The 13,013-nt window shown below is 35.4% G+C and overlaps 1 protein-coding gene across 2 annotated transcripts in view; it reads right to left on the bottom strand.

Annotated features, from left to right (window-relative positions):
• Positions 1–13,013, bottom strand: part of INPP5A (inositol polyphosphate-5-phosphatase A) — a 323,622-nt gene that overhangs the window by 125,265 nt on the left and 185,344 nt on the right. For both annotated transcript variants that reach the window (XM_088132558.1, XM_088132559.1), the window contains exon 8: positions 9,380–9,499. In XM_088132558.1, coding sequence (XP_087988684.1) covers positions 9,380–9,499 — 120 coding nt within the window. The remainder of the gene's footprint in view (positions 1–9,379; positions 9,500–13,013) is intronic.

Raw genomic sequence — 13,013 nt, 5'->3', positions numbered from 1 at the left:
TTGACTGCATTGTTATGGTGTTCATTTTTGTGCAGAAGGACTTGCTCTACTTAAAAATTAATCTAAACATTGAATGGATTTTTGACACTTTGAAAAACTAATATTAGATATAACCTTGTTTATTTTTCTATATTTTTTCTTTACTGGCATGTATGTGCCTTGAATGCTAATGAAAGCAGACTATTTGACTCTAATAATGAAAGAAATTAGTAAGGGCACAGGACATTTGAATATAATAAAAATAATGTTGCATGCAAGAAGAACTGCCATTCATATCATATATCTGTAATAGGCTGTTAAGAAACAGTTTTACTAAATAGAAACAATAGGGGTATTTTCATTTGCATAGGATGTTGAATCCCCACAGGCCACAGCATCAAGAAAGGGGCCCAGAAAAGTTTTGAAACAAGGTCATAGAAAGGTGACTGTATAGAAGATTGATCTATCTATCTATCTATCTATCTATCTATCTATCTATCTATCTATCTATCTATCTATCTATCTGATTTATATAGCCGCCCATCTCACACAAAGCAATATCTGATTTACACAAAACATTTGGCTATAAAGAAGGACAGTACTTTCACTGACAAATAGATAAAGGGGTAATGGAATATTATATTACTGATTATATTAGATTCTTCAATGGTTACAGGAATCTCTTGGGAAGTTCCACCATTTTTTAAGTTTTGGGCACTACAAAGCTGCACTGTTATGATGGGACAACTATGAACACCCTTCCCTCTAGCCCAAGCTTTGCTTGCCAAAAAATGGAGAAAGCTTTCATTTTGTGAATACACTTAGAATTGAAAAAATTTCAAAACAATTTTGAAAATTTGTAGTTTATGTCAGACTGCTCTGAAGCTAAAGGAACCTGCAAAATCAGTGGGGATATGGTATATAGTCTATTCAAATCAGAAAAAGCAATATTAATAGAGTATATAACAACTGAGATTATACTGAATCAACACCAATTAAGGCAAACCACATATCTTTACTACTTGAAGAGAGGAAGAGGAATTAGTGTTAGCTCCTAAAGCTCAGCATAAAGGAGTTGAAATGAAAGTTGTTGATATCACAGGCAGTTCTCATTTAGTGACACAATTGGGACCAGCAGCTCACTCATTAAGTGGAGTGGTCGCTAAGTGGGAAATCATGTGACCATGACTGTGCTTTCCCTTTCCTCATTCCCATGCCTTTTGGAATGCTCACTCCAGAGCTGGGATAATTAGCAAGAAGGGAATTAATGTTTGTATTTACATTCACTGGACAGGAAGGGATTACAAGACAGTAAGCAGGCACACAATGGGGAATACACATCAAAAGGAATGTGGTAGTGCTGGCAGCCCCAAGGTGCTTGGGCCTGGGAGCCATGAGCACGTTATGCAAACAGCCCAGTGTATTCCCCATTGTGTGCCTGCTTGCTGTCTTGTAATCCCTTCCTCTCCAATCTCTCTACTGTGTAAGGGCAGGGGGGGGGGAGAGAAACAACACATCAGGCACAGGACAATGCATATTGACTGTAATGATGATCATGTGACTGAGGGACGCTGCAAAGGTTGTAAATGCAGGCATTGGTTGTAAAGTTATTTTTTCAGCACCATCATAACTTCCAATGGTCACTGAATGAGGCCGTCGCTAAGTGAAGACTACCTGTATAAAAGCATTAATGTGATTAAATTTATAAAACAGTATCATTTTTCAGATGCAACCATTTCTCTGGTGACACTTAAAAATGATATGGTAGAACTGGAAACACTGCAGAAAAAAACCCCAGCAAAATGAAAGAACAACAATAACAGCAAAATAAGGAATTGTCTTACTATTGTATCCCAATAGTAGCCAGCCACTAAGAGAAACAGGAGGCTGGATTAGATTAAAGACTCTTCTGATGCTCCTTAATTTTAGAATATTCTCGTAACAACTAATACCATTTGTCCCTTTTGAACAATTCCACTTGTTGCTAAATCTGCCCTCCATAACTTATCTTGAGACAGTTTCGAAACAATTTTTGCTTTAGGGAAAAAATAAATGGTGTCAGCTGAAGACTAACCAAAAATGGTCTAATGTAAGTGCTTTCACCAGCATGCTTGAAATGTTGTAATGCTGACACTAAAAAGCTTAACTTTATCATATTCTTGAACCTTTTTGCTTTTTGATATAATAGCCAAAACCTATTAATAACACAAAAACATTTCAAAATGTCAGGCAGCAAACAACAAGATAAAAGGTGTTGTCAAGAGTCTTAGGTAATCATTTTATTACTTAGGGCATTTGCCAGGATCATTTAACTAATATGTGAGTTCACTTTTAATTTCATTATAGAGCCCCATGAACAACACCAAAAAAGCAATATTTTCAAAATCAATTATCATGTCAGCAGATATTAAGATGGCAAGAAAGACCACATCAATAATATATATTTAATTTAAGGAAAGGATTACAAGAGCTATAAAAATCAATTTTTAGAGCTGGAAAAATGGTTCTCTTTAGTCAGAACGGTTTTTCCCCTCTATTGACAAAACCATGATCTTATCTGACACTGACATTTAACTAATGCAACGTTAGATACGTATAATGATATAAGTACTTGTCAATTCTGCTACGATAAAGCACTACTCCTATTGTAATGGGCAAAGCTGCTATAAATGTGAATTGTTTCCCCGTAATAGAATTCTTGTACTACAGCACACAGGCTTCAGATCAAAATCTACAGTTCATAAGTTTGCAAGAAGCACTAGATTTAAAAGAAAAAATCTGTATAACAGACAAGCAGCTATATCCAGTAACTGGATAGGCTAGATCTGGAACCTTTGGATTGTGTGGTTCTTTATTATCCATAACTCTAATAATTTGCAATGTGGTGAAATCAATGCTGAATCTCCAGTTCTAGATGAACTTATGGGAAAAAAAGCAATAATTTTCAATTTTATAAATTTGGCAAAAAAGGTTTTCTATTTTAAAGAGATAGGACAGTAATCCCCATTCTTCGTAGAGCCCCACTACATTTGAGTAAAATTGTGTTTTCATTCTTATTCTTGTCATTCTAATAGACCTCCTTTAAGCGTGGTGACTTTAGGCCAGTCACCTCATAGGGTTATTTTTCTGGGAAAAACCGGAGGAGGGAACATTATGTATGCTGCCTTGAGTTGTACTGAAAAGAAAAAGAATAACAACAAAAAAAAGCAGCATGTAAATCTAATAAATAAAAAGCAGCAAGCAACAGCTCATATTTGGGCTTTTGTATGATTGATATGTCTGCAACCATGTGGTCATGTGGAGTATACACATACAAGCAGATGCTTTCATATTACATTTTCTTTGTAAACAATTGTGTTTAACATGTGGATGTTAAAAATGAGAGAAAGCAATGTTGAGGTTAAAGCTAAATATGTGTTCCAGCTCCTATTTCAGTACAGGAAGGACTCTGACATAAGAAATGTCTGAATAGGCCTTGACTTCTGGGGGAGGTTATGGAGAACTGAAGTCGGGTCTGCAACGACTGCGACAAAGACCAAGGAACTGGTAAGTAGACCAGTCCCTTGGAACCTCTCCAGATAAGGAGAGGAGGAAATACTGCCCACATTTGCTTTGGACAGTTGCTCCTTGCAATACAGTGGTTTTCCACAGGGTTAAGCACCGGGAGACGACAGGATCAGTCATCTTGTTCGCAAACCTCACTTTCTAAAATTGCCTATTAACCATCTTAAAACTATTAGACAACTTCGGAAAAGTCTTCATCGGGTGAGTTTATTATCTTCAGCTCTGAACAAAAGAAAAATTAAGTATAAGCTTAAGAACCTAAATTTGAAATAAACAGCAAAAAGCTAAATAAGAATTTGATTTAAGAAAGTTATAAATGGATTAAGGCTCCAAATAAATTTGGAATATTGACTTTTACTATAAGGTTTTGGAATTAACTATAAAAAATAAACAATTTCTCATGGGAAACAGACCTATTTTGGCTGTCCTGGCTATTGCAAATCATAACAAAAGATAAGTGATGATTTTAGAAACTGGACACTAGAGGGGACTAAAGATTTTAAGCAGAAGAAAAAAAAATTCAAGCCTGATGTCAATTAATACATACTGGAATTTACAAACTGATACAAAACGTTATAACATCAAAAATATTAAAGGAGATCTTTGAAGAATGGAGAGAGAAGTTAGTAACTACAGTATCAACGCTGCCAGTAGTGATGCCTGCTTCTATGGATAGACTATGTCTAAAAGATGTTAATGAAGGAATGACAGATGTGGAACAAATTTTATCTGACAAGACAGAGAAAGTATAGAATGTGGAACTACAAATGACAGGCCAAGAGAATGATTTGGAAAAGGACACTTTACTGGGTATACAAAAGAAACTGGCTGAAGTTTAAAAATTTTTGCTTATAAAAATAAGGGATGGGATATAGGATGAAAAGATATCCATTTAATCTTTTAGGGGGTGAAGTGTTATTAAATTTATTTATACTTCTTGTGTTTTTCTTCTTTTTCTTTTTGCCTGAACCTTTTATTCTTTCTTTCCATTCTCTTTTCTTTCTTTAAGTTTAGTTTGTATTAGTTTTTACTATTGTAATTAAAATTCTTTATAAAAATATTAAAAAAACAAAGAAATGTTTGAATAGGCCTTGACCTGTAGCAACTTCCAAAAGTATACCGTTTGATAGCTATCAATATGGGTTATACTGCAGAAAATCTGTTTGGTGTAAAATAGTCCCAGAAATTCCATGTTCATGGAAGAAAATATAATAATGCCATTAAAAATCCTCCTGCACATGAAGGAGCGCCTACCTCCAAAAATGGTTTAATTCATTTCCCTTCTCCCTCCAAAAAAGGTTGCTTACAAATTATTGATTGCAATCATCAGATATCAGTGACTAGTGAGTTTACATTCTAATCTGTAAGCATGTATGTGTACTGCCAATTTGGTGTAGTGGTTAAGGAGCCAGGCCTGAAATCAGAAGACTGAATTTCAGTCCTGCCATAGGCATGAAGCCAAGCTAAATGACTTTTGGCCGTTGATTCTCTCTTAACCTTAGGAAGAAGGCAATGGCAAACTATTTCTGAAAACTGCAGGGGACAGTTGCTAGGAGTCAAAAGTGACTTGAAGGTACAATTTTTATATTTTCTAGTTTCTGTACTTTAAGAAATATGTAAACATTTTAACTTGTTACTATTACATGTATTTGCAATTTACTTGTATAACTCTTATTGTGGTGCACAAATTTGTACCTGGTTTAGGAAAAGCTGCACAAGACAGTATTTTCCACACAAGGCATGCCAGTAATTAGAGGGAACATTGGTTGAGAGTCTGGGAGTCATAATCCATCTTCTTTTATAACACAGACACAAACGCAACCACATTCATACACAATTTTAGTATAAGATCACACGTTTACTCATAAAAATAAGAGAGTTAGGTCCAGTGATCGATCTCTCTCTCTCTCTCTCTCTCAATGTTCACAGTAGTTGTAGATTTAGTTGGTTGAAAATTAAAATGTACTCAATTATCTTTTATAATCCCTATCAAAAGCAACAGTGTTCTATTGTTGGAAAAATATACATTTAAATAACAAGAGTAAACTAGTGTTTACAAATACTCAAAGTCCTCAGATCTTTCCAGTGGCCTGGATCATTCACACAAGGTTTGCCTCTGCCTAGAAACGAAGTGGCTTTTCTTCAGCTCATTCACTTGCTAGTTCTGGGAAAAGCCCAAAGAGAAACCTTTATAGTGGAGGGGTCTTTGAGAAGATGTGACAGTTGATTGATGAGCATCTATAAAATGACAAAGCATTGCTCTGTGCAGGCTGTGCATCACATTGCCTCACCCTGGGAAAACTAATTGCTTTGAATTGTTAATAGTAACATTATTTTTCTGGCAATCATTTCTTTTGAATACTCAAAATGAGCATGAAACAGCTCCTTTGACTGAACATAAAAGTTAAATGTCCCAATGTTGATCAAATTAACTTCAGCTATGTGACAATGGACTATATTTGTGAGAAAATAATGAGGGTCACAAAAGGGGGCTTTATGCCAAGATTTCACAGTTGTAATGTAAAAAAAAAATGTTTCTGTTCAACTAGGCCAAGCTGTGTTTTGAAGAGACAAGAGACCTCTGTCATGTTTGTGGGGGTGGGAATAGGGAGAATAGCTGGATAAATTTTGATTTTAGAACTGGCATAATAAGCACAGCTCTGCCTAATTATTCCTCCTCCATACTATTACTGTAATTTTCATGGAAGATTCTATTATTCAATTCCTTATTTTATTTTAAAAATTTATTGTGTTTCTCCCCCTCTCTGAATATAGATCCACTTCATAAGTAGTATCTATGCAACTTTAGTTAGAAAGTGATTGTTCTATTTCCAAAGGCACAAGATTTATCAATTAAGTATTTATTAGAAACATTAAATATGGTGTTTGCAACACAAATGGTTTCCATGGGAAACTATTGGCCTCGAAGCAATTCTTGTTTTAAATCACTAAAATGGCTCTAAATCTGACAAAAGGTTATCCTTAAAAAATCTGCATGCCTTTAATGAACAGCTAAGAAAACAATGTCATAACAACTTTAATAATAATCAAAGGATGCTATAGATTTGCTTCACTTTTCCTCTGATAATTTTTATTATTTTCAATACTGTTTTATTTAACTACAGTGCTCCAGAACTATATACTTCTTTTGGGTATGCAATTCTTTTTCTTTATACTTAAACTCATTAAAAAAAAAACCCTCAATTTACTTCTTTTTCCCAAATAATTAAGACAGAACACAGTCTATGATGGTCAGTTCAATCTTGCATAAGCAGACATAATTAACTGGGGTTCACGCTGGCCAAGATGCATCCAGCAGACGGAACTATTTCACTTAGTCTCACAGCAACTTAAATCAAATGTGAAAAGATGTTTCAGTTTCATTCAGTGGGGGTTTAGCTCATTAAACTCTTTTCCTTTTTAGTATTGTTCCTGAAACTTGAACTGCATTGCCGTTAAATGCTCTTTAGCAGTTTAAAGGCTACGGAGGAAAAGACCTATCAGCCTTTGGTTTTAACAGCACTAAATCTGCATCATTAGGGCATGCAGATAAGGGGATTTAAAGGCCCAGCTTGAAACTTCTCTCTTCTGTCTTTATCTGACACTGCATAGCTCCTGCAGCTCAGCTGGAAATGTAGATCTATGAATCTTTAAAGGGAGATTAAAAGGCAAGAAAAGAACTACTTTCTTTCCTATAGATGCTCTTACTTTCCCCTTTCCTACTGTCTGAAGGAGTGATGATAGACAATAGTCCAAGATGGTTCCCAAAACCCTCTGAATGGGGGCACTGTTGGTGGTAGCATTCATTCAAAGTGAGCTTCAGTGTATTGTTCTTCCCGATCAGCAGATCAGAATAGAGTTTGCTGGTGGCTGCCAAAAGGTTAGCAGTCCTGATGAAAGGGGTTTCCCATTATTCACTGCTCTTACAGAACTCCCCTTTTGTGCTGGGCAGCCCACCATTTCACTACGGAGGTCCGGATCTGCGGCTGGCTGCTTTCTCAAAATGAGTGATCTATGTGAATGCAAACCCATAGTGATAGTGCCACCTAAAACTGAAGATTTTCTTTTCTGAAAGGGAGGAAAGCCAAGTCTGGTTTTGGCAGTGTCACATTGCAATGATATACTGCCATGACATATTTGACCTACAATTAGTACTATTGCAAGTGGACAGTTTCCTTACTTTTGCCAAGACATTTGTGGAAGCATTCCAAAGCCCAACAACATTAAAAGAAAAAACACAGCAAATCACAGTAATACACAAATGTTCCCTTGGAACACCACAACATAATCAAGAGATAGAAATAAATCCCACATCAAAAAATAATTCATTCCCCTTGAAGTGTATTAATGAATGCACATAACTGCATGCTATTTGATAGAGTGAGTGGGATAATGGGTCAATTATTTCTATTAGACCACCTACTAGCTGCTAGTTGCTAGGATCACTAGAAAGAATGCTGGCCCAGGTAGGGCTTAATCTTATACAGCAAAGAGTATCCACAAGAAAAGTAGACCCTCACAATCATGTTACCCAGATTAGTTATGCCTGAATTCTGAAGAGACACCAAATATTTTTCCCAGCACATTTAGCACACACTGGTAAACTACAGGGACTACTGGCCCACACAGACAATAAGGATGAAGTCAGACTACTTTTACCTTAGAATAATTAAAACAAACAAAAAAACCTTATTGAAGCATAGCTTCTAAGATGGGGAGTGTGGGGAAAAGACCATTTGTGAACTTTGAATAACAGAGTAGCTGAAGCACACCAATTAAACCACAAACTAATATTCTAAAATCCACATTTCTTCTCCCAAATTTTCTGCATTCTGAGTGTACTGTAGAACAATAGATATGAAAAAGCATGGAAAGTTGGCTGGAAGTAAAATATTGAATTTCTATTTAGCGTTAAGCTACCTAGAAAGAGAGTGAGGTTTAGAATACAACATTATTGGCCATTTTCAGCCTATATTATTCTATAAGCTCTTGAATTTTGCTAAATCTCTGTGCTTTCAATTATCAAATTTAGCCTATGATTAGTACTCTTTAGCAAGTCAAAAATCCAAATTCAGTTTAACTGTACAAAATGGGAATAGTCAAGGACAGAATAGTGGTGACATTAAAACAGTAAGGAGCAAAAAATGCTGTGTCTATTAGAACTGAAGCACAGAACATACTATGTTTTATAATGTTATATTATAAAAAATGAAATTTTGCACAAGTTGAGCTCTACTTCTGGTAACCACATGGACATGTTCATGTAATTTATTGTATCAATATGGAATTGATTTGCCATTCTTTCTTCCAGGATGTTTCTTTGAGTTCTCAGTTTATCTTACAACCCTGGTATTTCCTGGTGATCTCCTGTCTAAGTACTAACCATGCCTAATCCTATTTAGCTTCTTTGAGATTAGCCAAGCTTGGCTAGGGCCTGCTGAGGACCTTTCTGATTATAAACATATCTGAATTCTACAGCCATCAACCCCTAATGAGTCCTACATAAGTAATAGGATATCATATAAACTGGGGATTATGGTTATTGTAATCCCAACTCATTTGGAGGACACAGTTTGGGGAAAGCTGTTATACTTGTCAGTAATTAGAACATTGCAAGTGTGCCTTTTATACCTGGTATACCCTCACTTACTGACTTAGGACTGGATCACTAGACTGACTATCGTTTTCTTTTCTTTCTTTTTTTAAAATGATTTTTGCTAATTTATGCTTTGAGTTCTTAAGGGATATGGGTACATTTTTTAAAAGTCACAACAACTTTTCATATTGGAAATATAATATAGGGCAATACAAGGAGCCAAGAGAGTCTATTACTTACCTGTCAAGTACGTAACCAAGGGCCTTATGCCTTATTCCTGAGTAAACGGATGGGCTTGTTTCCCAAGCAACTAAATTGGAAGCATCATGGAAAAGATGAATGTTTACCAAGTCAAAGGCACTGTGACAAAAGGAAAAAAAAGACTGACTCAGAATACATATAAGAACATCAGCAAGACAGAAAGTACTACATTACAATCAGAATCATCGCAGGTGAGGATTTTTAAAAAAATGTCTATAAAAATGCTAGGTGATTTTAGACCAGAGGTCTCCAACATTTTGGGGCAGGGTCATATTTTGAGAACATGTTGTAGGCCCTCTTAAAAAGTAGGAAGCTTCTCAATTCACAACAAAGTAGATATTGAGACATAATGAGTACAACAAATCAATTTACCAAGATGCTACCTGTCACATCCTAAATCTCTGCTTTCCATAAGATGTTCTGTACTGCCTCATCTTCATCTTTGTTCTTCTTGGACCAGATAGGCAAATTTCCTAACACTTGGCTGTCCCATTATTTTTATTTTTAAAGATTATTAAAGATAGCTTATAGGACCTGTAAGGAGGTTGGAAGTACTTTGCTTTACAGTTTCCTTTTTCTTTTCTTAATTTAAAGAATTTTTGAAAGATATCAAAGTTATAAAAAGCAATGTGGGGCAGAGAACCTGTCAGTGCCAGGCAAGAAATCCACAGGTGTCTTGGTGCCACATTGGGGACTTCCAATACTGCCACAGAGAATTATAGCATGTGCCTTCACAAGTTGGTTGAAAACAAAAATATGAAATACATAATGAAGATCTTTTAAAAAATCAATATACTACATACATTGTAAAAGCAGCAAGTAAAATAAAACAGCATAGCGCAGTAATAATAGTCAAATACAAACTAGAACAAATCAGTCTCTAGGAAACTCACAAAGCAGAACCTAGTACCCCTGCTGTGGGGAGGTAATTCCAAAGAAGTGGAATTACGGAGAAAAGATCCTGTTGTACTCATCTCACAGTTCTTACTTGTGGACTAGATAGCAAAACTTAGAAGCTAGTTGTAAAATTTGTGAGGTTTCTGTAGGTGCAGTAGTCCTTCAGAAAACCTAGTCCCAACCCATTTAGGATTTCAAAGCACATATTAGCATATTAAACTCATTTGGAAACAAACAGTACACAATAAAGGTAATATGACATAAATGCCTAGCTTCTACAATGGTTTTGACTGCTTCAGTACCATCTTTAACGATATTATAGCAATCAGGCGCACTCTTTATTATAGGTACCATGGTAAGCTGAATCCAGAAAAACTCTCAAGCCTTGTATTTGTCTGCTCTGAAGGAAAGCAACCTCTTCCACACAGTATTGTACACTTCCATCCAGATCAGCTTTTAATTCCCTCTCTCCCAGAACTTCCTTCTTGTTAAGATTAAGCTTCTGCTTATTCTTCCTCCTGCCCCCAAACACCTGTTCGGTATTTTCACTGGACCCTTGAATTGGAGAATAGAAAAGAGAAGTAGAGCTGTGTGTCATCCACATATTAGTGATATTCCAGATGAAGTCCAGCAGTGTCAAGTAGATGTTAAAAACCATGAGGAACAAGCTAGAACTTTGAGGCCAGTAGCAATGCAGTGGAACAAAAAAACATCAGGACCATCTTCTGAGACCTTTCCGACAGAAAGGACTAGAACCATAAAAACACAGTGCCTCCAAGGCCTGACCCAGAGATTTTGTTCCTAAAAATACCGTTGGTAAGGATATCAAAATATTTATCCCATCCATTTTCTGATATAAGCATCCACAAAGGTGACCAATAAAATTTCTGCATGAAACTCAGCCAAAAAAACCAAAAACAAAACCCTGTTTGGAATAAATCAGCTTCCTCTAGAAACTGAATTCAGTTTTGTTATCATATAGCTATTCCATCTATTTTATATATTATATACTTAATATTATGGCTTCTTAAATGTGATCAAATATTAAATTCCATTTAGGAATAAATCAAAGTATTTATGCATCTATTGAGAAAACCAAAAATAATTTTCCTTGGTTCTTTTTTTTTTTTTAAATGTAGTTAAATTTCAATTGGACAGAACAGGTGTAAATTAATGTGAGATAACTTAGGAATATGGCAAGGGATTTAATTATTATCTAGAATCTGCTTCTAAAGTTTTACTTGAAAAAAACCTTCAAAAGATATCAGGAGTATGATATATCTAAATTATGTACTGCATTTCTGGAATTATATGCAACATTTAGAATTGTTTCAGAAATTTAAATCTACATATTTTCTGTCTAATATAATATAATATAATATAATATAATATAATATAATATAATATAATCTTATAATGTAATTCAAATACCAATTATATCTCTTTGCCTCAATTTTTCCCAGAAGGTAAATGTTTCCAAAATTTGGAAGTATTAAGAAAATAAAACACTGGTTTGTATCTAGAGAACAATGTGGCAAGTTAGGCATTGAATATTGAAGTCCTACTGATTTCCATGTGTCTACTAGTCTGAATAAATCAGGTTGATTTGTTATCTTAAAGTAAGTAAATTAAGTTTTATTGTTGTAACCATAGGTTATAACAGTGTAACATAACATAAAATATAATAAAACAAAATTAAAATAAAGTAACAAAGTGTTAGATACAAAAAACTCAAAATAAAGACAGTTAAAAAATTATTTTAGAATTTAAATGATGGCAAGAGAGCCAGTTTGGTGTAGTGGTTAAGGGATCAGGCTAAAAACGAGGAGACTGTGAGTTCTAGTCCCGACTTAGGCACAAAGCCAGCTGGGTGACCTTGGGCCAGTCCCTCCCTCTCAGCCCTCGGAAGCAGGCAATGGGACACCACTTCTGAAATTTTGCCAAGAAAACTGCAGACTGGTGACTCAAAGGCACCAAGAGAAAGGGGGGGAGAGAGAGAGAGATGGCAAAGCAAAAGTAGCAACTTAACTACTAACAGTTGGAAACACATCTGCAAGAAGATAATTCATCCATCTGAGGTCTGAATGCTTGAATTCACCCAACATCAATAATTTGGCCCTAATCTCATTGTAAACAGGACAGTGGAGAACATAGTGAATAATGTCCTCTACTTAACTGGCACCACAGGGGCAGAGATGCTGTTCAACAGGGCTCATACAAACTCACCCTTTAAGATATGCCAAAAACATGGTCTGTAAGGAAAGAGGTGTAAAAGCCTTTCTCAGTGGAGCACTTGTAATAACCAGATACTGAGAGAGGCTTCTATTTTTTTATGGTGATGAAAATGTTGATGTCTTTACTATAGTAGCAACTTTATTTGCATCCCTTTCCACAGGTCTAGCTCTAATATTTTCTCTAGTCCAAGGGCTAAGTTCCCCCAAAGGGGATAGGCAACAAAAGTTTTGCCTATTGCTTCCCAGCTGCATAATGGAGAAAAGAAAGTGAATCAAGGTGGGACCTTGAAAGCTTTCTAATTTCTTAAAGTAGAAAATGCTATCTGTTCTACTACAAAAGTGGAAGAAATGATCTGATAAAACAAAAAGCAAATTCAAATGTTGTTCATAAAATTTTGGGAAAAAAAGGTGGGAATTATAAATGAGAGAACGAAACTTAAATGTGTGTGATTATTCCACTGTCTATTGCAGAGATTGAGATA

Source organism: Python bivittatus, unplaced genomic scaffold, assembly GCF_059951505.1.
Source record: "Python bivittatus isolate LINGU-HERP-01145 unplaced genomic scaffold, Pbiv_v1 ctg000980_np1212, whole genome shotgun sequence".
NCBI lineage: Eukaryota > Metazoa > Chordata > Lepidosauria > Squamata > Pythonidae > Python > Python bivittatus.
This window is presented reverse-complemented; position numbering and strand designations above follow the sequence as displayed.